General features: G+C 42.1%; 1 protein-coding gene across 2 annotated transcripts in view; it reads left to right on the top strand.

The window, feature by feature from the left end:
• Window positions 1-27,752, top strand: part of rps6ka1 (ribosomal protein S6 kinase a, polypeptide 1) — a gene marked incomplete at its 5' end in the record, with an annotated part of 51,386 nt that overhangs the window by 14,365 nt on the left and 9,269 nt on the right. For both annotated transcript variants that reach the window (XM_080043052.1, XM_080043051.1), the window contains one exon: window positions 26,414-26,530. In XM_080043052.1, the coding sequence (XP_079899178.1) occupies window positions 26,414-26,530 (117 nt within the window). The remainder of the gene's footprint in view (window positions 1-26,413; window positions 26,531-27,752) is intronic.

The raw sequence follows: 27,752 nt of genomic DNA, 5'->3' as shown, positions 1-27,752 counted from the left end.
TCGACTGCAGCCCCTCAGAGGGCATCAGCTGGCTGGGCTTTAATGTGTCCAATAGTGTCTGAGGGTGAGGCCAATCGAGCGACAGGCCAGACTACTGTGTGTACGGTGATGTGTCTGGGTCAATATAATAGAGCCGTAGTATTACACTCGCCACATGCTGCATGTCCTCGCTTGTCCTCTTAACATGTTTGCACATCATATACACACACACACACACACACACACACACACACACACACACACACACACACACACACACACAGTGAGAACCATTGAGTCAGCCGTTTCCTGCCTCCTGGCTGGCCTCTCCGCTTTATTGTCCAGCTCTGAAACGTGATCCTGTTTCCTCCTGTAGACTGTTAATCTCCAGCCATGTAGCAACAGAGGACAGAGGAACTGTTCCTTCTCTCTCGAAGCCGCTTGTTTTTTTTTCACGTCCTTGCTCTCAAGGGAGATGGGAATCTGAACAGCACGTCGTCTTTTCTTTCACTTCAGAACTATGTGCTGTGACTGAGGGAGCGCCGAGTGCTGTGTGAGGAAAAGGGGTTTCAGATACTCAAAGCCATTAACGTTTGATGGCAAAAGGGAGAAAAAGATAGTTTTTCTGGGCTTGTGCAGTAGTTATACAAAAGGCATTTTCAGATTTCAAATAAACGCAAAACAAAAGTGATTTTTATATTATCATTTAAAAAAAAAGGATGTAAGCTCAAGATCATAATCACAGTATTAATAAGGATATTTCCTACTATCAATATACACTCACCGGCCACTTTATTAGGTACAGCAGTTCAATTTCTTCTTAACACATATAACTAATCAAACAATCACATGGCAGAAACTCAATGCATTTAGGCATGTAGACCTGGACAGGACAACTTATTGAAGTTAAAACCGAGCAACAGAATGGGGAAGAAAGGGGGTTAAAGTGACTTTGAACATGGCAATGTTTAGTGTGCCAGAAAGGCTGGTCTGAGTATTTCAGAAACTGCTGATCTACTAGGATGTTCACACACAACCATCTTTAGGTTTACAGAGAATGGTCAGAAAAAAAGAAAAATATCCAGTGAGCGGCAGTAGTGTGGACGAAAATGCCTTGTTGAAGTCAGAGGTGGATGGGCAGACTGGTTCGAGATGATAGAAAGGCAACAGTAACTCAAATTACCACTTGTTACAACCAAGGTATGCAAAATACCATCTCTGAACGCAAAACATGACCAACCTTGAAGCAGATGGGCTACAGCAGCAGAAGACCCCACCGGGTGCCACTCCTGTCAGCCAGAAACACGAAGCTGAGGCTACAATTCACACAGGATCACCAAAATTGGACAATAGAAGATTGGAAAAATCATGCCTGGTCTGATGAGTCTCGATTTCAGTTGCAACTTTCAGATGGCAGGTTCAAAATTTGGCGAAAACAACACAAAAGTACAGATCCATCCTGCTGTGCACCATCAACCACGCCATGTTCTAAGTCACTTAAAACCCCTTTCTTTCCCATTCTGATGCTCGGTTTAACCTCAGCACGATGTCTTGACCAGGTCTACATGCCTAAATGCATAGATTTTCTGCTATGTGATTGGCTGATTAGCTATTTGTTTTTATAAGCCATTGAACAGGTGTGTACCTAATAATAAAGTGGCCGGTGAGTTTATATTCATGATATGACAAATCTATGCGAAGTGAAAAACGAAACAAAACATTTAAATTTGAAATTTTGCTTTTATTTTGTTTCCCTTCTCTCTATACCAATTCCGATACCTTAACTCTGGTTATCTGCCGAACAAATTCAATACCCAAGCTCAGTTTTTCTCAAAGCTTCCCCTGAGCACTGCAAGGTCTTTTGATTCCAAGGTATTTTTATTATAAGGCAACATGAAGCCGCAGATTGCTGTGTCCCCAGAAAAACTGAGTTGGCACCGTCCTTGTCATGACAGAAAAAGTGACTTTTAGACTGAAAACTGAGAAAATAAACTATTGGTTGCATCCTGGCAGTTACCTTATCCACATAATGAGGTCTGTATTTTGTTGCATTGGAACATTGCTAATGCTATCATCACCATACAGCTTTTCTAAAAGTCGATAATATTTAAGCATCGCTAAGGACCGGCTAGCGCTGCAGTTATGTCCATTACATTGTTGTTCTAATTGATTGGTTGAGTATTTCAGTAAAGCGGATCATTTATGTCATCTTTTGCCTGTCCACACTAGGAGTGGTAGCTCATGTTTCTCAGACATAGATAGCATAATTTGATGATGGATTATGTTGACGTGCATATGGTGATTTTAAGTCAGTGGTCTTTTAATAACTTCACAAGGAAATAAAATGTCGTGGATGGGGATAAACGGCCTGTACCCACCGGACCAATGTGGCACCACTCAGGTAAGCCAGCTATACAGCGATCGATGAAGCACTGCTGTTTTATAAGCTGGTAATATGATAAGGGCTGCTGTTATCTACTCTAGCCATGGGAGTTACCTGGCTCCATATAATGGGAGCGAAGGAGGGAGGGAGAGAGAGGAGGGGGGAAGGTAACGATTGACATGGAGGGAGGGAGGGAGGGAGGGAGTGAGAGAGGGAGGGAGGGAGGGAGGGAGGGAGGGAGGGAGAGTGTGCCTGGTCCTGCTGAACTCATGTTAAATCCCAAAATGGCTAAAGTGATTGGTCTTAGCATTGATGTATGTGTGTGTTTGTGTGTGGGGGGGGGGGCGGGGGATTTGGAGGCAGTGAGGTCATGTCGGTCTTCTACCTCTGGAGGAGACATCTACACAGTGGCACTAATAAGGTATCGTCTGACTCCTGCAAACTTCACTTCTCTCTGTGTCTTGTCTCCTACTCTTGGTGCTAAGACTGGTGAACACTCTGGAGCATATTATTCTGCTAGCAGTGTGGCTTCTGTTCCTGCTCGTGCTTTCTCTGAGCCATTAACGCGACTTTCTGTTTTTTATTGAAGGTGTTGGTTTATATTTTTTTATGTATACTTCTTATTTTAAGGAAGATATTCTCACATTTCAGAAGCTGGAATCAAATTATGTTTATTGTATTTGCTCAATAAATTAGTAAAACTTTTCTTCGATTGTCGAAAATTATTCTTCACTTTGTGTCGACTAATCGACTTTATTTTAGCACTAGTGAAAGCATCAATGATATGAATAACCTATTTTTGTTGTTTTGTATGTTTCACTATTTAGCTCCATCTTCATGCAGTTGAAAAGACAAATAAACTTCTAGTAAGAAAACTTCTAGTGTGATGGCACAGTGGCTGTTACCCACATGACATGGCCATGGTGAGGTGTATATTGATGGGATTATCAGACAGTAGAGCACAGTCAGCGGAGAGATCTCGTCACAGGGGGATGATATTACCCAGCAGCAATTTAGTCTCTGGCAGTATCCAGGCTTACAGTGATCTGCTCCTACACCGTGTGGGAATTGGCCTATTTATCTTTGCAACAAGTTACATCATTTACACTGAGGATTGCTGCTGGGATAAAGAGTTGCTCAAAAAGTTGAAACAACAGATATGTCGGCCTGAGTTCTCAAGACAAAAGTGCCAAAGTAAGGCCAATTTGAAAATACATCAAGTGATATGTGGTGAGAGAGTTCAGCAGCCAAATACTAGACAGTCAAAAGGAAGTGAAAGACAAAGCATGTTCCCTATTTCCTGCTGTTAATCCCCCAGACCATCTCCTGTGGTCAATAAGAATGTGTCTTTGATTTCTTCCATCATAATGAATGAGACTGTAATGTGAAATTTAGATTAATGTCAAACAATCACACAACCAATTAAAGGTAGACAAACTTATCCAAAAAGGTGGAGATTGCAAAACTGTTTACTGCATTGTCAAAAACAGAAACCGATATTCAGGTATAGTTTGCTGCATCTCCACATCACAAAACTGCTGTGACATGTCTGAGCTGACAGAGTTGCAGACCTCATTGCAGGAAGTAATCTGCAAGCCAGCCTATTGTAATTTACCCAACCAAATACATTAGGCTGCCTTACTAATGAACTAAGTCTGTAATTGTTGATTGCGCTTTGCTTTGTTAATGATGCCTGTTGAAGTGATTGCACATATACAGTGTCTCTGTGTGACATGAAACAAAATGTGTGTTGTTCATTCATGGAAAATGTGTAAAACTTCCCTTGTCGTCATTTATTAAAAGAAAAATCACCTTTTTCTTACCGATTTCACATGTGAAATCCCAAGCATGCATCAGAAATCTCTGTTGTTGTCTTATCTGTTTGGACAAACCTTTTAGGCTTTTTAGTATATTACCACAAATTGTTATAGATTTGTATTCCACCTCTTAGTTCAAAATTCAGTTCAGTTATCACCTGGTCTCAAGAAATAATTGTAGCCTAATGTGTAGGTGGAGGAGATTTGGTTGTCATGGTTTCACAACAAAGTAGCTGACTGCTACACCCAGGCCCGGTTATAATTGGATAATTCCATATGTACTAAGAACAGAGCTTTCGTAGTAGATGTAGACATTGGGTGGGGGGACACGAGGCAGCCGCTAGAACCCATGTGGTGCTGCTCATTGTCAGCATAACGGTGAAGGAACAACACAAGTCGTTCTGTCATTATTATGTCCCTGGATGTAGCAAGTTGTGATGTCGGTGTCGGGTTGACATCATGACTCAGCATGGTTGGGCATGAGGATTAAGACAGGAGTGAGAAAGACAATGTGGAAGTGGATTTAGAAAAAATGGTAGTTTGAAAATTTTCTTTAGATATTGTTTTTCGTTTGCAAAAACTACAAAGCATAACTGTTCAAGAAAGAATAGCTGTTAATTGTACCTCAGTGAGTCTAGACGTGCCAGTAATCATCATTTTCGATATGAATTTATCAAGTCTAGTGTTAACTTACAGAATACTAGGACAAATAAGTACTTGTAGTTTGTCAAAGTTCAAAGGGATGTCTCAGAAAGCTTGTTTAATATTCCAAAATGCCAAAACTATCCTAAGGGTTATGTTTGATGATCAAAAGTAGTTTAGTAGTGAGAATGTTTTGTCAAATACTAGAGGTGAGGGTTTCATACCCCCAAAAAACGTGTTCACAATTTTTTGTTGAGAAAAGCACAGTATGTTATTTGCTTAGAATTCAGTTTGGCTTCTCTCATGTGTGTGCGCTTTTACATCTTTCTCTTTTCTGCCGTAATGATTCTCGCTTTAGTATGAACTCTCATCTACCATGCCTGAGGGAAGGAAGAGACTGTGACCTTTGTTGTATCGATGTCCGTGACATTTTTCATAACCCCTAAATGTAGATAATAGCTTTTTACCGCAGCTAGGTGCTGAGCGAGTGGTATTTGTGCTTTACTGACCGAGTGACGAGAGGACATAGCTTAGGGGGGTCGGAGCGAGGGAGGCGTATAGATTGCGAAAGGAGAGAGAATGGAGGGAGGGAGGAGAACATGGTAGGAGTGGAGGACAGAGGGAAGAGGAGAGGAAACAGTGGTTGTTGCCCTCTGCATAGTTGACCCTCCAGTCAGGCCAGTTGTGGACACAAACACCCGTACCCACAGATCAGAGCTGTGTGACTAAAGACAGACTCATCACGAAAGGGAATGTTTGAAGCAGATGTGTACTCACTCTCCCACTCTCACTCTCTCACTCTCTCTCTGGTGTATAGCTCTCATTGTGATCCAATGTACAGTACCTCCGGCTAAGCTCTCTATATCATTGGATCTCTCACCGCAGACCTCCACATGTTGTGTTTCAAGGACTGATTAAATATTTACCAGTGGCCAGAGCGTGTGTAGGCAGAGACGGCAGCTTAAACACAATGAACTTTTTGACCTCTGGGCTTCCGTACAGCGATGCAGAGCCGGCCAGTCAGGAAATGGGAAAGTCAAGGCTGCGTAGCCTCCCGGCGTGTGTTTGTGTAACCATAAGCCTCGCTGTGTGCACATGCATCTTGTAGGCATGGCAACGCCTATTTTGTCTTTTAGTGACCTGACCTCGCACTTGATTTGTGTGACATTACCCACCCCACCCCCCCCTCCCCACACACACACACACACATACATGCACTCACACCCACACACACACATGCACGCACACAATCCCTCACTAAATACACATACATACATTTCCCCCTGAGCCCTGCTCTGAACATTTCTGTATTATCAGTCGGTGTATAATCTTGAAATCCTGGATGGATTTAAATGCACAACGTGGCCTGGATGTGCTGGATGTCCATGAAACACACAAAACCTTCAACATGTGATTTACTGCTTTATTTTAAGATGAACATGGAGATGATGCTTTCATAAGTTATCACTGCAAGAATATCCATGTATACAGTGTATGTGTTTTTACATGATGTATGGATTTGTATGGTATTGATACCTCTCTTACATCTGTACGCTAAACACAAACGTACAGCCAGTAGATGGTTATCGTAAAGACTGGTAATGGAGACTAACAGCTAGCCTGTAAAGAAACAAAAAACAAATCTGCTGGTAGGCAAATTGTGTTTCAGGCCGTTTCCCACCTGTTTCCTGACGTGTTGCTGCTAGGAGCTGTAGCTTCATACTTACTACAAACATATGAAGTGTTATCAATCTTCTCCTCTGACTCTCTGCAACAAAGTCAATAACCATGTTTCCCAAAATGTCTAACTATTTCTTAAAGGGAAGACTGAAGTCATTTCACTGCTCTGAACACATCCATTCCTATCTTTCGTCTCAGTGTCTGTCTCTGCTGTGGGGAGTGTGTGTGCCGTAGGACGCATACTGCCAGTATTGCCCCTTTGAGGCCTTTCAATCTGGTAAATTCACTGAAGTCTCCCTCAGAAGGCCTGAGGGCAGGAAGATGGCGGAGAAAAAGAAAGAAAGAAGCAGAATAATTTCTTTTCTACTTTCTCAGTTGCTTATCTCTTCCTCTATTCCTCTCTCACTACTTTAGCCATCATCTTTTCTCTCGCATTGCTGCAGGGGCATTTTTTCCCTCTTGATAAGATGCATTTTATCAATTTAATTCGCTCCACTTTCTTGCCCCTTTGGGTTTTTTGCTGACTAATAGCTGGATTTCTTTGCAGATTCCAGACATGTCCTTAAGACAGATTTGCAGTAGAGGTGTGGGATTCCTTGCCCTGAGGCCCTGCTGAAAGTCATGATCGCAGAAGGATGTTGTGTTGCAACACATCTCAGCATTCTCATCACCCTAGAGTGCAGTGCCAGATAGCTGAACATTGCAACATGGAACAAATACATCAGTTTGCTCGTGTTTAACAAATATAACCTGACACTATCTGAATATGGCCCTACTCCTCAACCATCTGCTGCCCATGTTTGCCAAGTTCCAATGACGGCCAAGAATTATTTGCAAGTGCTACAATGATCACATATCATAACCAACCCTGTGATGCTCGATCTATTTATCTATCAAAATGATTATTTTTAATTTTTAAAATTTTTATGTGTTTTCCTGGTCTGCACAGCATCACCAAACAATGTTCAGATCTGGTAGGTGTCAAATGTTTCTGAGAAAACCCCCCCTTGGGAAACCACCATCTTGCAGCGGAGTGTGAACTCTTGCCAGGGGAGTAATGCATTACACTGGCATCTGCTTTGCTGCGATTCCCCAGTGAGCGGAGGCTTGTATTAACAAGGTTTGGACACGCCTCTGAGCTCCACAGAGCTAAACACTTCACATTCCACTGCAGGGTTACGGGGAGGGTCTATGAACGGGGTAGAGGGGTTGGATGTAAAGGGAATAGAGCGTTCTGTGGCTGACTATGGGCTTCAGGATGTAGCCTAACGTTAACATAATGTAATATTGTCTAGTCGGTGCACATTCTATGGCTGTGTATTTGACTCTGTGTAGGACATCTTCAGTCCTTCACTCAGTTGAACTGTTATACATTTGCAAGGAATCAAATGTATCATGTCTTCAGTTTGGTAGTCCTGTTGTCAAATAAACCCTGAAGTGTTGCAGCTGTCCACATCTGTTCATATCCAGCTGTGTGAACTGTGTAAATCTATGTCTTGTTGTTACTGCGTGTGTGCAAATATGACTTTGATTGAACAGGGGATCAGCTGTGAGGGGAAATTAAAATGTCAACTTTTACAATTTTAAAAAGGGCTTTGCTGATGGCGGTCCTGTGACAGAGAGAGACTCAGAGATGTCATTGGTTGTACCCAACACAGATGAGGTTCCAGTGTTACACACGCATACCTCCTGGCAGCTTATTAGAATAGTCACCAGGGTGTGAGCTTTAGGGTTTGTGTTTTTATAGCATTGTTTTGCTGACAGCTCTGGCATTATCATTCTGTCGTTTGACATCATTGTCTGGGATCACGCTTTGTGACAGGAGGCCGCCTACAGCCACACACACACGCGTGCACACACACACACACACACACACACACACACACACATATGCACAGCAGGACCCAGAAGAGACACAGACGGTGTTTGTGCGCCTGCCTTTAATATAAATATGTGTGCTTCTGTTGGACAGCTCATCCTTTTTCAATCCTTTTCTGCGTTCCAGTCTCCTAACTTCCCATTCTAAAATGACTCAGACAGTTGAGTCTGAAATGACTTTTGATCAGGATCATGTGCTGGATTCCGGGTTGACAGAGCTTATTGGTTCTTTGCAGTCCCCCGATGACCAACTTGTTGTTCCTTGTCTCCTTTTCCTCCCTCGGTAACACACATTATTACACTTCTTCATATCTCGGCACCTCCTTTCATTTCCTGGATGTGTAATTTGCTGCTAGGCGGCTATCACAGTTATAATGAGCAGAGAGCGGTTCATTAAAGATACACCCAAGGGCGAGCATGCGGGTGTTGGCTGGGTGCAAAATCTGTCCACACTCGCAACTCTTGAATTTTCAAAGAATATAGCAGTTGTAGTTTTCATTTAAAGCGAGTCAGTGGCATTAGTTACTTTGATGAAATGAAATGTCAGAGGTCTATGCTCCTGTAAAATGATATTTTGAGATTAAAGTCTCCCCTTGAATATCTAAATCTTAGATCAAAGTCAAGTGAGGGAACCCTGGAATTATTAAACTATTAGTGTAGAAGCGTTGTATCCGTGTAATGCCTTTGCTCTTATGTGCCAGCATACACACTGAGCAGTATATTATCTAACACTTTGCAGTTTCCAGAATAAAAGCATGTGTGTACATTTAACCTCGTAAACATACCTCCACATTATTTTTTCAAACCCAGCTCACTCACATGCTGTTCCTGCTGTGTTCCACCCTCATTGTAAAGCTGTTCTTGTGCGTAAGGCCCGGTGCCCATGCCAACTATTAACCACAAATGGCTGTCACCACCACACTCCAGTTCAACCGGATTTGCACATGAATGCCAGTTTTGTCACCATGGCCCATCTGTGGGAAATAATGGAAAAATAATTATGCTACAATTAGACTATGTCGGAATAACCGAGCACTTTGAGACTGTGTCTCTTTCGCCCTCCTCTCTTAGCTCAAGCCCTTTACTCTTCTGTTGGTTACACAGCCTGGTTGTCACAGCATGAGCAAAGGCGCTGAAAAGAGCAACGGATGATGGACTCCGGTGTCACATTAGGCCACAGGAGTTCTCGGGTCGTGTCATGCTGGATTACATAAAATACGAATGCAACAGAGAGAACAGCCTGTGGTTCCTTGCAGGCATCACTACTGTATTATTTTTTGGCTCCTGTTTAAAGGCCAGAATATAAACACGGACCCCTAAAGACTGAAATGCATGTGTCATCCTACATTGGCAAAGTCTTATGAGCAGTACTGAGCAGCCAGTGTTTTATTACTCACAATTATTGTGTCTGGATATATGAGGCTGAATAACCTAATGCGCGGCTGCAGTAGTTGGTACTAATGTACACATAGAGACCTAACACACAGAACAGTAGGGGGAAAATCTGAGTCATTTTTCTGAGTGCACAGAAAGGTGTGTATATTCAGGTCCCACGCAATGCACATTACTTTTTTTTTCTTTCTCAAAGCCAATTTGTGTGTCATGTTTTTGAAGTTCTAGGTTATTTTTATTTGAAAAAAATCAAATTAAACAGTCCGAGTAAGACCGGCTGCAGATTATGATCGACTTTAAAGTCCATGACTCTGCAGCAACCTGTACTGTATTTTTGTCTTCCAAACTGTGTTTTTGAAACTACCACGAGGGGGCACCAAGTGGGACATTTTAAACTTTCACATGCAGTGGCTTTAATTCAAAGTTCCTTTATAGAAAGTGGAGCATATTTCCTTTGGTTGGAACGTGCATAGTTTACGTTTCACCGCTTGTGTATATGTGAGTAATATGATTCCACTCAGACAGAAATACAGATGTACCTTACAATAAGTACCTTATTGCCATTGTTGTTTCTATTTAAAACATGCTAATTCAGCTTTGTGCTAATGTAAAAGAGCTGAGGAAGATTTTACAATAGGCCTATTAGTGGTTTAATATTCCAATGTAGAACATGTGACGGAAACACGGTTTTGGTTATTTTAATCTGCCTTGTAGACCAGTTCTCCAAATGTCACCACTTTCATTGTGGAGCTGCAGTTAAATGATTAAGGGCCAATGGAAAGTCACACACCCAAAGCCCTATGACAACAAGCCCTTTCACTCTTACATGTCTTTAACTAGATCTATTAATAGTTAATCTGATCCGTAAATGAAGTACGTGAGTCAATTGCAGCAGGTGTTTGCTTCTATTATATAACCAAGGTCAAGGGTGGATGCACAAGGAATTAATTTCTATAAATATTAATCGAATGTCTTTGATTCATGACACCATGTGGAAGATAATAGATCTTGCATCAAAAGTGCTTTTATTTTAGTGGTAAATATAACTATCAGCTGTTTATAAAAGGATTGTCTCCGGTTGGCAGTTACTACCGGACAATGCAATATTACTTGGATGTGTCAACAGTGCATTTGAGTCAATTAAAGCCCAGATCGAGTGGAAACATCTGTTTTGAAACTAATTTACGATCTAATGAAGAATAAATGGATTTTTTATTTTAATGTAGATGTAGATGCGCACTGGGATATCAATCCAAGTGAAATCGTAATCGCCCTTGTGTATCACTTTTTACATGAGAGGACAGCGCATACACTGTAACTGAATGATAATTATATATGCATCCATTTAGCTCTTAACAAGGGCACCAGAAATAACGCTAATATGTTGGATTTAGTGGATGAAAATGTTTATTATTTATAATTTCGGGAATACAAGACTGCGAGGCTGCTTGCACAAAACCTCGGCGAGTTTTTATTTGAGAAACTGCTCGGTTCATAAAATGTCCCCATGAAAGATGTCTTTGACAAGTTTCACCGATGTACAGCAGATGTCTTGTACACCGCACAAGTCAGCCACATCCTGGAAGTTGATGTCAAGGTTTGATACTACATTTGAAAGCGATGTTTGTGCGTGTTTAATAAAAGCAGCTCAGGGCTTTGAGGGGCAGAGCAAAGATTTGAAGGTTCCCCCTCTTTGAAAACGTGTAACCTTTACGAGACAATGGATGTTGAATAAACCTGGATTATGTAAGAAAAATACAAGGATTTGTTCATTAATGAATCTGTTTGTTTATTTAGTTTTAAATATGTAACCATCTTTTAAACATAATCAATGGACTGAAGTGCTTTATTTGTTAGTTAACTGAAAGAGGATTTATTTTCTTTCCTTGAGCAGCAGCACCCAGTATGAACTTCTATTACAGTGTAAATAATTTATGTTAACCAATGCTGTGTTTGTGACAAGAGAAATTGTATGAAAACAACCAACCAAAATGTACCCACCACTTCTCTTTTTAAGATAAGGGCGCACTGCAGAGAGGTTGTGTAGCACAGAGAGGTGCTGTTTATCTGAAGTGTATTGCCTCTCCGGATGTTAATTACAGTCCTGATCGCAGCATCTATGCTGCAGCAGAAGACATTAAACTTTGGAAGAGCTGTTTAAGTGATAAGCAAGGCTTTGGTCTGAATTATGATGTATTGGCCCTATGATTCCCAAACCAGTTTTCTGACTATATCATGACTGTCTTCACTGAAAATACAAAGATGATCTTTAAAGAAACCATTTGCATGATTCATTTGAACGCTCAAAACAATTGTCCAATAGTTTTGAGCGACTCATTCAGTGTTTTTGATGAAGAATGTTAGTTTCCATAAGCACTTGAGAATGTAACATACAAATATACATACATACATACATACATACATACATACAGTATGTGCATGTTTGTGAGTACATGTGAAAAAAATAAACTTTCAGTTTGCACGAAAAATGCAAACATATAGTCATTTAAACATATGATCTTTATACTGTATAGTAGAAATTAGGGGTGTGAATCTTTTGCAGTCTCATGATTTGATTTGATTCCGATTCTTGGGGTCAGGATTCGATTCAAAATCAAACCCTGATCGATTCAGTTCAAAGGAGGATTTCAGGATCAATTCCAGTCCACTGTGCTACGACGATGCGTTCTGGCAAATGATTGCATGAAGGCAAATAAAAAAATCGCTTGTAATGCATGTGATTCTAAGGTCAACATTACCGGCGGCGGCAAAAATACATACATTTATTATGAGGGTATTATTATTTTTTGCAGTCCTACAATTATATCCTTTGTAATCAGCCTGCCACTGTCTATGTCACTACATGTTTAAGATCTCATTGTGAAGACTCAATGTTATGAGGCTACCAACATGGGAGTAGACAAATTGACCTGAATATGTCGACTGTGTGCATCTTTTCTTTTCCATACTAGTCTCAACCTCTGCCTCTCCATCTACTTCAATCACACAATAATGGGATTGAATGTGTCAGTTTAAAAAGGCAGCGGCGAGGTCTGGCTCATTTGATTATTTGGACAGCAGGCTGACGAGGAACCAGTAGACCTGCCAGGTTACTGCCTTTTTGATTCTCATTTGATCGAATGATAGAAATCAGGGCGATAATAACAAGTGGAAACGGCGTCTGGATTCTGTCAAAGTGCCGCATTTGGTGGACCCTGGTGTTCTGTAGCACTTTATGATGACGGGCAGGGAACCCTGATGACGCACAATCATACGCACACGGACACACACACACACACACACACTACTGTAAATGAGAAAAGGCACTGAGGCTTGAAGATGCCCTCTTCCAACTACCCCATCTCGCTCCCCCTCATCATTTCACTCCGTACACCAGTACATCATCCTTTTTCTTATCTCCCATCACTCCTCAGCACTCTTCTGCTGAAAGTCTAATTCATCATTATGTCTTATAGTCCAGATAAAGCGCTGCTATTTAATGATTTGTTCAAGTTGTGTCCTTGGTTGTCCTGACCCTGGTGAAAAAAATAAAATCATGTTCACTTATTGGTTCTGTCAAAAGTTTCCAAGCCAAACGTCTTCCTTTCCACAAAGTTTAGTCTCTCTCAAAGTCGAGGACAGCCTCAAATCAACACCTTTTGTCAGATCCTGAATGCCAGTTTTTCTTCAGCAAGGTCATACCAAGTCTAGCGAAATAGGATGTTTAGAGAGTTTGTGGTGCCTGTTTGACTGGCAAATCAGTAGCTCTCAGGTGAATAGTCTGAGCTGACTTTGGTTCATCTGTTATGCATAAACAACTCTTAGTGTTCCTCCCTCGACATGATGGTTTAGTCAGTTAGAGTAAGGGTGGGGGAGATGGATAATCAGTTTTATTACACAAGCAGACAGACTTTGCTCACACACACACACACACACACACACAAGAAAAACTCTCACTTTGGCTTATCCATGCGCCGTAATTCACCATTTCCAAGTGTGAGTCTGAGGCTGATAGTTCATGCCGCACCTTAATTGACCCCACTCAGAAGGTTTAAACACAACTTAAAATGGCTTCTCAATTGTGTGCCGGAGCTAACAGACCTTGTTGTTATTGCCTCTGCAGGCCCTGCAGGGTTGTTTGGTGCATGTGCAGTCGCGCTCAGAGGGAAGTAAATCAGTGATTGTTGGTGATGTTTCCGTGCTGTTTGTAGCGTGAGCGAGCAAGCGTTTGATTGAGGTGGTCGTCAAGCAGCAATGCATTCTTCTTATCTGAGTTTATCATCAACAGAAACCCATGTTAATCACTTCAATGCCACAGTTGATGGCAGCAGCAGTTTAGGTGGCTTGTGTTGCTGGTTTGCACACACATGCAAACACACACACATACATACACACGCACGCACACATATACTGGCCGTGACATGGTTTACAACCCAATTACCCAGCCTGCCTCTGTGCTAGAAGGGGCCTCTAAATCTTTGGATTCTATTGTACACTGTGTAACCTCTCTATCTCTCTGTCGGTCTGTTTGTCTGTCCGTCTCTCTCTCTCTCTCTCTCTCTCTCTCTCTCTCTCTCTCTCTCTCTCTCTCTCTCTCTCTCTCTCTCTCCTCCATAGTTCCTCTCACTGCGCTGTTTTCATCTGAGGCTGTTAAACTCTTTTTATCTCTCCATGAGTTTTTCAGATCATCTCAAAGGATCAATTTGTCTGTGAGTGACCGTTACAGGAATTCATATTTTATTGAAGTCATATTTTTTGTAGTTTTGGCCATCCTCTTTATCGGATGTGATGACATTGTAACCACAGGAGTCATGGTGGCCGAGGTCGGTGACAGCAAAGAATAAATGTCTAGAATAATGCTAGCAGGCAGGTTGTAAACAAGCAGCGTAATTACCTCACAGGTTTTTCTAAAGTTGTATATCTTTAATTGAGCGTATTTCACCTAATCATATTGTTCCCTTGCTGCTCAGTTAAAATAACTTTACCGGCCTGGTACAAATCTGCACTGATCGAAACTATTTTGAGGTAAGACTTGAAATGTTGTAATTATTATTCCTTGTTGCACAAGATTTTTTTTTTGTGGCCACAAAATTATAGTAAGTGGTGGTTCAAAGTCAAACCAGGAAGTCTATCTGTAAACTGTGTACTTATATTTAACGTTTTGGCGCAGCTAATTTTGTTTTCTATTTTTCTTCCAAAGAAGTTTGGCTGAGGATTTGATAAAAACCTGATGCATAAGAAGAAATGTAAGCTGAAAGATCTGTTCTTGCACTTAGCTCTTATGCGTAAGCGCAATATCATAAAGGTTGTTAAGAAAACAGGAGGGCTGCATGGCGGCAAACTGTAGTTTGTGTGAATGGATGCAGCAGGTCAGTATGTGTCTGCACTGCGCAAGTTAAATCCAAATACCAGTGGGTTTCATGGTCATCACCCAGAACAGACTAAAATCCCATTTAGACTTGAAGCAGATGCCCCACAGACTCCTGGTCCATCCATCTTTTCTCTCCCTCCCTCCCTCCCTCCCCTCCTCAATCCATTCAAGCTGCTATGGTCCCTAGTTGTCATGGTTACTCTGTCCTTGCCATAGCCAAGTCCATGTTTGTGGCATGTGCCTCCAGGAGCAGAAAGGTTTATGATAACGTGCTTACACACAAGAGCTATAGGTACACGTAAACACCGCACACTTTTCATCAATCCTCAGCTGTCTACTTGTGGGGATTTCATTCATATCAGTTTGGCATAAAACTCGCACACTAACATACACAGTTGTCTCTCTTTATCAATCACACGCACACACACACACACACACACACACACACACACACACACACACACACACACACACACACACACACACACACACACACACACACACACACACACACACACACACACACACACACACACACACACACACACACACACACTAGTATAGTAGTGATTACTCAGGCAGGTCAGCATCATTAATCAACCAGTGTGTGTGTATATGTGCCTTTGTCTTTATAGATAATTCTGGGAAAGGTCTCTGATATTCACATCACACAAGCTACGTGGCAACCTTTCAAAGGCCATCATGACATATCACCTCTGGACTACATGTGGATAAATCCATTCTCAAGTAGTGTGGATGGTGTGGGGAGGATGCTGGGACATCAAATTGCATATTGAAGCAAAAGTGTAAAAGCCCAAAAGTGCTCTATTTGTGAAAATGGAGGCTGAAAAATGCACCTGGAAGCATTGTAAAGAGTTTCCTGCGTGCTTGTGAATGGCCTTGTCTTTCGTACCACCGCCATTCTTTACAAAGAGAACGCTGGGAGACAGAGACAGAGAAAACACAGTTGCCATAGTTTCAGTCTTGGTCCTCTCGATGCCGATTTAAGAAAAAAGATTCCGACCAGTTGCTCTCATACTTTTTTGTACCCATTAATATGGATGGATGCCGGTGGTGTTTGTACTCTATTGCCCTCGTCTTTCCTTCTCTCTCTTGATTTAAAACACCTCTGCTGCATTCCTATATATATATATATATTAGAGGTGGGCATAGATTAATTTTTTTAATCTAGATTAATTTTGGAATTAATCTAGATTAATCTAGATTAAAATGGCTCATTTGAATTCATTCATAATATGTGTGTGCTCCTAAATAATGACTCAAAGTAAGTCTTTGAGAACGTGTTTCTCAAGCCAGGTGGCGCATCAGACCAGGGGCTCATCTGCTTGAGGAAGCTGTTCTACTATGATAATTGGTGATGAAAATAAATAATGTTCAACAAGATGTTACTTAGTAACGCGTTACCGGCATCGGACCTCTTTTTTCAGTAACGAGTAATCTAACGCGTTACTATCTCCAAACCAGTAATCAGATCAAAGTTACTCATCAAAGTCACTGTGCGTTACTTTTTCTGTAATTTTCCTTAGTGAAACATTTTACATAACTGCACAAATGACTGCGATTGCGATTTTATGTAAATAAATGTGCACGCATGTGTCTCTAAACGCTCCAACTGCTCCTCTCGTCTTTTTGGTAGCGCCCCTCTCTGACATGCAGCGTGTGTGTGTGCGCCTGTGTCTGTGTCTGTGTGTGTGTGTGTGTGTGCAGCAGCATTACGGCCGAACTGTGGCGCAAAACAAAGTTTTCCCCCCGATGAAATATAGCGTCTGCTAAGGGGATATTTAGGATTCGGGTACGGTGACGTTGAAGAGATAGAAGTGTTTAAAACTTGGAAACTTATAGTCACGTGGCGACCGGTGGCCACACACACCCACCCTGCGTTCCAATACCCGATTGTGTCGTGGGCAAGTGATGGAGAGAGAGAGCGGCGGGTGTGTGAGAGAATAAAGGCTCCTCAAGTGTCAACAACGGCCCCCGGCTATTATTATCTCCCCTGAGCCGAACAGGAGGTGGAATAAGAGATTAACGGCGATATTTTTTTTATCGCCGATAAGAGTCTTGCGTTATCGCAGCACGTTAACGCCGATAACGGCCCACCACTAATATATATATATATATATATATATATATATATATATATATATATATATATATATATATATATATACAGCTCCGGAAAAAATTAAGAGACTAGTCTTGATTTTTCTTAAATCTTCATCTCTACATTACTTATTGAAAATGCTCTTAATGACAAAAAATCTATTGGAATTTGTAGAAATGTTTTCAGTAGTTTATATCATGAAACCAAAAAGTTAATTCTACTGGGGCGACTGTGGCTCAGTTGGTAGAGCTGGTTGGCCGATGATCAAAGGGTTGGAGGTTCGATCCCCACCCTGCCACCTGTGTCATAGTTGATGTGTCCTTGGGCGAGACTCTTAACCCACCTTGCCTCGTGTGAATGTCGATAGTTAGCCTGCCATCGGTGTATGAATGTGTGTAAATGGTAACGTGGGAAAGGAAAACAGGTCTCCCTTGCAAAAGAGTCTTCTGTCTCAATGGGATATACCTGTATAAATAAAGGTTATAAAATAAAAAATAATTAAACATATGCCTATAAATACTAAAACATTTAGAGTAGTCTCGTATTTTTTTCCAGAGCTGTTTATATTTCCATTTGATGATATGTTTTTTTCCATCAAAGTCTTGAATTTGTCTAAGAAAGGAGTGGCGGGCGCGATTCTGGTTTCCATCAAACCACTACTGCTCATGGAAGGGAATGAAGTTGATAAAGGAGAGGAAGACTCAGGACCAATTTAATGGCATGAATAATCCAGATCCAGGCACTCAAGGTTGCTGTGTTTTTCTCTGTCTTACTATCAGAGACCTTTCCCTTTTTAAACAGACCACTGCATCCATTCACAAAAACATTCTTTAGTTTTTTTTCACAAATCCATATTGCCATTTTCTGTTAGTAGTTGTGTAGGTGACATTGTTTGATTAATAAAACGATGGCCTTGATGCCGCATGTTATTCCGTCTATTATGTTTCAAAATAACTAACATAAACTGCAAGCTATAATCACTTTCTTTGTCTGTCTTTGTCACTACACCCTGAAGAAAGCTCAAGCCGACGCACGTTGGCTCACTTTGAATGTTTCTTGCCCAGAGCATTAAAGGCCTTTTTATGTTCTTGAAACCAACCTTTAGTGCCTGGATCTGGATTATTTATGCCATTGTTTTTGGTCATAACTTGTCCTCTCCTCCGCCTTGCATTTGCCTGTTTCTGCTTTATATTATTGTTTTTCCCTTTTCATCTGACTCGCTGCCTCAGCAGTTTGCATTGTTGCCCCCAGGAGCAATACAGCCTTTGACCCTTGTTGCCATGGCAGCAGTATCATATTCAGTTGGGCAAATGCAAAAGTACCAGTAACAACAACAATGATCAAGTTCTTCCAACCAATGTATTTAACTTTAGTTTATTAAACCAATTTTGGCGTTTGGCACCTCCATGCCATACTGACACCTGAATGTCAGAATGACATTTTGCTTTATCTGATCCTGCTCAGTTTAAACTTGGATCGTAGCTACAATTCAAACATACAATCATTATCCCTTAAGATCATGCAAATCTTCCTTTTATGAACTATCAAACGCTATAATGAAGTAAGAGGAGACCATTAACTTGTGTGTGTGTGTGTGTGTTTTATTGGTGAGTGGTCGCGTTGATATTTTAGGACAGAGGGAGGAAGCAGGAAGATATGAAGCTGCTATTCTAGACTGGTCCGACGGCTGATGTGCGAGTAACGAAAAGCTCAGGCGTTGTTTCTGGGTTGTACCCTCTTGTTTCTGCTCTGCGTTCTGAACATGGTGATGTAGAGTGCTTTGCATTTCCACCGCAGTCAGCCAGCTCAGCTACAGCTGCGATGACCTCATTGTATGTATACGGTATACATCACCAGCATCCACTCTTTCATTTCTTCCTCTGTCTCATCCTGTATTCCCTCATACTCCCCCTCCCTGCCATTTCTTATCATCTTTTCTTTTTCTCTCCTTCATGTCAACTGGCCCAGCGCTGAACTGCCTATCATGTTACCTCTATCCATCTCTTTTGCTATTAATATTCAAGGTGCCGACACAGGACTTCCTGTAGCATCCGTGCTAATCCTGTGCTAACTTCTGGTGCACTTCCTGTTACATCCGCCCTTAACTTGCCAATGGCATTGGATGAAATGCTAAAAATAAAAACCAGCATCCGTGCCAGCCGGAGACTTCTTGATCTCTAACCTTTTGCTGGTGTCACTCAACGATATTCCACATGGTGCAGTGTATTGTAAGGTTGGGTCAGTGTAATATAGTGTTATGTTTCTTTCTTTTCTTTATTTTTTTACAAATCTGTGTGTGTGTGTGTGTGTGTGTGTGTGTGTGTGTGTGTGTGTGTGTGTGTGTGTGTGTGTGTGTGTGTGTGTGTGTGTGTGTGTGTGTGTGTGTGTGTGTGTGTGTGTGTGTGTGTGTGTGTGTGTGTGTGTGTGTGTGTGTGTGTGTGTGTGTGTGTGTGTCGGGGATGTAGTTGGATGAGCAGATGGGATGGAGAGGATGGGTATTAACCCCTGCAGGGCCCTCCACCAAGGGAGGTCAAGGGTCAAAACATGTTAACTAATCGTGTGAGACAACGTGTGAATTGATTCCACACTCAAACCTCATATCAATGCTGTTTCTTTTTCTACCATTCAAAAAGAAAGTCATGTCTTGTAAATGAAGCAGATCTTGTCTCAGATCTTTCTATGTGAAAGCAGCAGCCTCACTGGCATAGACAGAGATAATCACATTCATCAATCACGTAGTGAGGGATTATGACTACAAGTCTTGGCAGGGCTGCCAGCTCTTTGTTCTTGGAAAGACTTTGAGCTAGTCTGCCTGCTTGAACCTGATTTATTTATTTTTCTCATCATTTTGTCCTCTGTTTTTTTGACATTCTCTTAAATCTGCTCTCCCACTGCCTGCCCCCAAGGCTAAACTTGTATTAAAGCACTGTTAAGGGATGTCTGAGGATTCCACCTGGACTGGGTGAATGTCCATCCCCATAACTGTCCCTCTCTCTGTCCACCTTTTCCCCTGCCTTCCAAAATAAAGCCGCACTCTATGGTACCAGCCCTCAAAGCCGAGGCTGCTGAGGCTTCAAACTGATAAAAAGCAGAGAGACATTCCAGTCTCTGAACTGACTTATTTAGGTCTCTGCCTGCAGACAAAGGCACAAGTGTATGGATAATCTCAAACACAAAAAAAACAAATTTTTGTTAACTCTAGACTAGAATTTACCTCAAGCTGTTTCTCTGGAAAGGATAATACATCACAAAGTTGTATTATTGTTGTATTATTACCCTCATAAAGGGTTTAAAGTATTGGATTGATTGATAAGTCAATTGATAGATTGGTGAATCGACAGGGTTTTATAATAAAACCACTAGCCATGACTTATTAGGGATTTTTTTAATTTTTTTTTTTTTTTTTTTTTTTTTTTTAAGTTTTTCCTAAAAATATTATGCATATTCTCAGTTTTTTGGGGGGTTTGATTTTTAAGAGTCACTTTTCTCATGAGTTCTATTTATGTAAAAAAAAAAGTGATGTCATGGTCTAAGAAGCGCTGGTGTGTGTGTGTGTGTGTGTGTGTGTGTGTGTGTGTGTGTGTGTGTGTGTGTGTGTGTGTGTGTGTGTGTGTGTGTGTGTGTGTGTGTGTGTGTGTGTGTGTGTGTGTGTTTTTTTGTAGTGTAGTGAAGGATATTTGTTTTCATAGTAATGAGACTGAACCACGGTTGGTTGGATGGATGTTTAGACTGCTCTGTCTCCCTCCATGTACACTAGTCTACTCTTTTTCTCCTCTCTGCTCCGAATGTCCGAGCTGTCATGCATTTGAAAACGTGCAGGTGCTGCTGCTCTTTTTTTTCAGGAAAAAGGGGGAGGCTACAGAAAGAGAGAGAGAGAGAGAGAGACATGGAGACAAATAGTGTCATTGTCAACTTAGCTCACCGTCTGAATAAACTTATTGGTGCCATGTTGACAGCGTTTGTTTGTCTCTCCATTACCACATCCAGTCTTCTTAATGGGTCTCTCTTGAAAACTTCCTAATTATATGGAGCAACTTAAGGCTCCAGTGTGTACTGTTTTGAGACACTTTGAAAAGCCGGGCTGTTGTGGGGCTTAAGCACCTTCGCTCTCCCTCTCTGTCCTGCCCTTCAGTCTCCCTCTGCTGTGATTGATTGTCAGAATCAACAGTGAGCTTTGGAGGAGGCTTGAGCAAACAATGTGAACATGCCCTTACTTGGCTAAAGTCTCAGGAGCTCTCTTTTTTTTTTTGGATGACTGGCCACAGGGCATGGCTGTAGACCTGCAGTGGCCCCTTGTGTTCATCAAAGAGCATTGCACCATGTCTGTTGTTCCCGTACTGAAGGTGCTACTGCTTTCTAGTTGTTGTTACTGAAGGTGCAAGTGCAGACTCAAATGCAACTTTAAATTACAATCAAGGGTTGTTTTAGTTAGATTGCCTAGTGAAAAATCATGTATTTTTCAAGAACCTTGTCTTACAGGTTTATTGCACAGAAGACTTCTTGGTTTAGCCGTATCAGATTCCAAATGAAAATGCAAAATCTTCAAACAGGATTGTCATTCTAGATTTCAGTCAAGCTTTTTTTTTTTTATCAGCATGCAGTCAATTTCCTCCCCTACACTGGGAACTCCTGTGGTTGCCAGCAGAGGCCTGTGTAATCACACAGAGTGCCTATTTATGCAAGGGGAATCAGTTATTTTTTTCTCTTCTACTTCACGTCAAAGTGTTGCAGCAGTACAGAACAGCCGGCTCAACTGCCTCAGACAGTGTCTTTTTTTCTCTGTCCCTCTCCCTGGTCCTGCTTTTGTTTCGTCCAATGAGAAATAGCTTCCCGTAAGCCACTTCCTTGTTTGCTGCTACTATTAATTTTTCTAAATTCGCTTCTGTGTGTGTGTGTGTGTGTGTGTGTGTGTGTGTGTGTGTGTGGATTTTTATCTCTGTCCTTGTTGCATACAGAAATTGTTGGCCAACTCTGACACAGAGGCTGTGTATTAGTAAGACAGTGAGTGTCACAGACACAAGTGACATGGAACTATCTGGACACAGACATGTGGAGGCTATTATTCCGCACCAAAACTCGCGCAAAAGAGGCAAGTGAAAGCTTTTTTCAAATGGGTTTTGATAGCCCAAATCTTCAGGCAGCCGTGTGTGTGTCTGTGTGTGTCTGTGATATTTTTGGGTGAGAGGAAGGGGTTTTCTCGTTTCTTGTCTTGAGCTGCGAAATGCAAGTAAACCAATGAGGACGTTTTCAGCCTTTACCTCCTCTAACCCTGAACACATTTTAGATGGTTAGTTTAGCTTGTTCATTGAAAAACTCAAAACGTGTTTGTTCATTCGGCAAGACATGGAATTGATTTTCAAGGAAATGACGAGGCCGTTAAATTCTTAAACACAAGGGTTGTCTGTGCTTGTCTGAATTCTTTAGATTGTGGACAGTGCCAGCACCTTCAGCTGTGATTAGTCAGATAAGTCGGGTGAAAATGCAAAATTCTTTTATCTAGCCTCCCCACTGCAGAAACATGTTTCAATGATCAAGCAGGAAGGAAATGAGATCGGTTCGAGAAAAGAGGAACTCAGAACTAGGAGGGAAGAGAGGTTTCCTGTCACTAGTTTAGGTTGCCCTTTCTACCCCCCTCTGTGTGTGTGTGTGTGTGTGTGTGTGTGTGTGTGTGTGTGTGTGTGTGTGTGTGTGTGTGTGTGTGTGTGTGTGTGTGTGTGTGTGTGTGTGTGTGTGTGTGTGTGTGTGTGTGTGTGTGTGTGTGTGTGTGTGTGTGTGTGTGTGTGTGTGTGTGTGTGTGTGTGTGTGTGTGCCGCACATCTGTATTCCTGTAAAAGGGGGGAAATCTTTCTGTATTGACATTTATTTAATTCAAAGCCAAGTGAGTTCCTATGTTAACTTGTCTATTCCAACACAACTATCCCCCCCACAGAACGTATGTCAAATCGCCTGGATAGAGAGAGACTTTGCCAATATAAGAGCTGCCCAGGTAAGCTCTGACCGTTCACCCAGCTGCTGCTTCATATCGGGCAAATCTGCAGCTAAGCCGAGTCGTCCACTCAATCTTTATGCTGCTTATTTTATCCACTGCCCCTATCACCTTCAACCTTTTCCCTGAGCATCGTATGCAATGCAGTGTGTACTCAGTGAGGTGTTGGTGAGAAGGTCTGCCGACAGCATAATTGTGCTTCCGTTTCATCAAGAGAGGAGTCATGCTCTGTGTTTATATCAATGTGTAATGGCCTATTCGCTAAGGGGGTATTTTCTGCTTAAAGAGCAATAACGAGGGAGATGGAGGGAAGAAAGAGAGTGAGAGGGCACTTTAGGACTACTGACACAGAGAGATGGAGAGAGAGGGAGATATGTTCTAAGGGACAGGGTGAGCAGGAATAGACTATTATGAGAGGGAAGAGCGGGACATGCCGGGAAGGAAAATCTCTGTCATCCACAGGCACAGAGTCGCCGCGTTGACACTTAAAGGGGACATACACCTCATCCTGAGTGAACCCTCCTACACCCTTCCTCTAGCTTCTACCCTGTGGAATTATGGGTAAAATGAAGAAGCATAGACCTGGGGGTTTGGAGTCAAACCATGTTGGTAGAAAAAAAACTAAGAAAACTCAACATGTTGTGACATGAATGTTTTACTTTTTCTACTAGGGCTGAAGAAAAACACTATTTTGTGTGTGTGTGTGTGTGTGTGTGTGTGTGTGTGTGTGTGTGTGTGTGTGTGTGTGTGTGTGTGTGTGTGTGTGTGTGTGTGTGTGTGTGTGTGTGTGTGTGTGTGTGTGTGTGTGTGTGTGTGTGTGTGTGTGTGTGTGTGTGTGTGTGTGTGTGTGTGTGTGTGTGTGTGTGTGTGTGTGTGTGTGTGTGTGTGCCCACATGTGTGACTTGTTGGGTGCAGGACTGTGAGAATATGAGCAGGCTCTTCCTTCCTGCCCGCTATAGGTTCCAGTTCACTTCAGCTGCAGTCAGTCACTGAGAACACACAGGGCTAATCAGACCTACACAGACAGACAGAGAGAGAGGAAGGGAGGTAATGGAAGAGAAAATTAAGATGAATAGATAAAAGGTATTTACTTTGCTGTCAATCGAAAAAAGAAAACTGACATTAGTGCACGACTGGGTCTAAGGTGTGCTTGTGCAGAGATGAGTTGAGGGTTACTATGTGAGGTATAGCGTGGCGGTGTTATGGACGTGGATAGCATGATGAAGCAGAAGTTGGGGCAATGCTGAGAGATGGAGAAGGAAAAGAAAAAGTTCATCCTGAGCCGCTTTCTGACCCTCTACCTGTCCAAAAAGAACAAAGCCTTGGCAACAGCTGCTACGGGCAACAGCACCGACACTTTACCTGCACCGAGGAACCCCTGGACGGTAAAGTGATTCCCTCCTCATGTTGGCATCTTGATGTATCCTTAAGTAGTCGCCAGAGAGCTGTTATGTGGCGTAGTGTTGTCAAGTCAAGAAGTTGGATTTATTAACGCTGCCAAGTGCAGCAGAGGCTCAGTGTTTTGCTGTTATCGCTGGTTGTTTTAGAGTCGAGGTGCAGCCGAAAGCAAGCTCAACCAACTATGGTTTCCTGTTGTCAAATAAAGTCCCAAGCTGCTGCAGTGGCCTGTGGTCTTGGCTGTTTGCAGTGTGCTGTTTAAATCCATTTTATTTAAACAGGCTTTGCTGTTATCAATAGATCAATTATTTAGTTGAGGCTCGCAACTTATGATTATTTTCCGAATCTGACATTTCGTTGATTGACAAATGACTATCGCAAGTTCCACAGGAAAGCCACCATGGCATTTTAACGGCTTATTATGTCTGAAGAATCCAAAGGGTGAAAACACGCTGCAGATATGGCTCTAGCAAATTTGTATTTTTTCTTTAAACCACTGCTACTACAGTAATTAGCCATCTTTTCTTTTGATTTTTTTGAGTAAACATTTTATTTATTTATTTCTATTCTACAACAAGTGCATTGCAACTTTTGATGTGTCTTTTGAAGAAAATGTTTTGGCATTTTTATGCTTTATTGATAGTGTAGAGACAGAGTTGAAATGGGGCACTGAGGGGAGTGACATGCAGAGGACGACCGCGGGCTGGAATCGAACCCGGGTCCGCTGCTGGCCCATGGGGGGGACGCCCTACCAACTGAGCTAAGGGCGCCCCCATTTAATGTGTCTTTTGAGCATTGAGCTTGGGTCACATACATTACAACGGTTTCTCTATTACTCCATGTGCATGGTAATGGTTGGATTGCATCTGGTGTCTGCAGAGGACAAATTCAAGGGAAAACCCTGAGAATTTTGCTCTGACTTACTTATAGTAGAACATACTTTCAAAAAGTTAACTGTAGCCGTGAATCTCCTGGGTTGAAGTACAAAATCAAATAAAACATTAAAAGTTCCCCCACCTACATCACTGTTTAATTTTTGAAATGCTCCCTGCTGGGTCACTATAGTGCTGGGTGCCCTGCTGACGACCTAGAGCGTAAAACTCAGGGGATTATGAGTACAGAGAACTGAAAAGAACTGCCTCTAAAAAGGGAATTGTTGTTGTTGTTGTTTGCTGGTTATGCTTTGATGCTTTTCTGCTGGGTGTTGTATGAGTTGTGGTTAAGGTCAGGTTAACACCAGGTCAGCACAGAGTGTTGTGGAGCCCTCTGTAGCATCACTGCTCCACCCAGTAAAGAATAAGAGAAGTTGTCTTAGAAGCCTCTTGAGGTTTGAAAACTTGTGGTTTAAAACATGAAAATATACCACTGGAGGGGTGTGTGTGTGTGTGTGTTGCACTGTTTCAAATTACTGTCATTCGCTTCTTGTCATGGTGCTGTCACCGTGGTTTTTTTTAGACACTATTTTAAAACACACAATGACTAGTACCATTGGGTGTGATGGCTCATTCTTACACAAGCCTCTCACTTTTGACCATGCTTCCTCTTTCTGAGAAGTTTTATTTCGATAGGCTGCTATTTACAACAGGACTCATACCTTTTTTAAAGACCTGCTCTCTTTGCACAGAAAAACAATTCCTGACATTTTCTGACCTCTGCAGAATCTTTACAAACACATACCGTTTCCTTGTTGTTTTCAACCATTTGTTGTGTTTTTGTCAACTGGTTTATGACTCTTTTCCTGTCCTGTTTGTTTCCCTCTCTGCAGGAAGATGGAGATATCAAGGAGATCAACATCACCCATTTGGTCAAGGAGGGCTCAGAGAAGGCTGATGCCTCTCAGTTTGAGCTGCTCAAAGTTTTGGGACAGGGATCCTTTGGCAAGGTGACACACTCACACTCACTCTCACAATCTCTCTCTCTCACACACACACACACACACACATTCACACTCACACTCAGCGGCGGCCTTAACGATCTGGGGGCCCCATTCAAGACCTAGTGTGGGGCCCCCCACTTTTTTTGTATTTTCTTGAAAAAAAAAAAATCTTAATCTTAATTTTATTTTTATTTTTTTTAATACATATTTCTTGTGCATGCTTGTGCATGCTTTCCGCAAAAAGAAAACAGATTGTAGAGTTTTATGAGATGATGGGCCACTGGGTGCAGACTCTTAAAGGGCCCCCCCACTCCTACCTATCCAGTCCGGTACACTGACTTTTCAGCACATATACAATTAATGGTAAAAACATATTAATGAAGTCAGTTTTTCTCACATGATTTAGGGATACTGTGGGAGGGACCCTGGTCCTTGTTGGGGGGTCCGGGGGCATCCCCCCCGGAAGAAAATGTGTGCCTTTTGAATTAAAATGCATCAATCTGGTAGCCTGGAAATCCTGACCCTGATATCTTGAACGATAGAGGGTCTGGCGACGATCAATAGTAATTTCCAACTCTAGGGGCGGCTCCTACTCGTGCATTTCAAATGCCACTGCACGCAGTTGGATAGCACTACAACCAATCAGAGCGATGCACAAGTGACGTAAGCCCCGTTCGTTTAGCGAACAGCTGTTAAACTGTTCAATTAAACGTTTGCCGTTGTCGGTCGGCAAAACAGAACATTCCACTTACTTGCTAGTGAAAGCTATGAGTCCCGTCTTCCAATTCGTTAAGGGTCGAGGCCAAAGCAGTCTCAAACTCACACAACATATCCGCAGCCATCTTTGATGTTTACTATCACAGCTTCGACGTCGCATGCACGTCACTGTCGTCATCCGGTTACGTCCTCCCCAGAGCACCATATAAAGGGCTCTGGCGCGCCCATATTAGATAGAACCAATTGAAACGTTATACCAGATTTCTGGTAGTCTTGATAAGCTTCAACGGAGCGTCTCCAGACCAACACGCGCAGCAAATTTAATTTGCCAGCGCCTAGTGGCAGGTCTGGGAATGCCAGGCTATCAATCTGGTGCACTTTGAGGGGAAAATTTAGAGGCTATATCAAATCCTGAGATGCAGCAGGAACATTATTTTTCAGATTTTTCTTAATCAGGCAGCACTCTTTACTCTGCTACTGTAAAAACAGTACAGTAGATTGGTCTGCAGAC

The sequence above is a fragment of the Ammodytes marinus genome (assembly GCF_949987685.1).
Source record: "Ammodytes marinus genome assembly, chromosome: 15".
NCBI classification, from domain to species: Eukaryota; Metazoa; Chordata; class Actinopteri; order Uranoscopiformes; family Ammodytidae; genus Ammodytes; species Ammodytes marinus.
The sequence above is the reverse complement of the archived record's forward strand: the minus strand, read 5'-3'. Positions and strand labels throughout refer to the sequence as shown.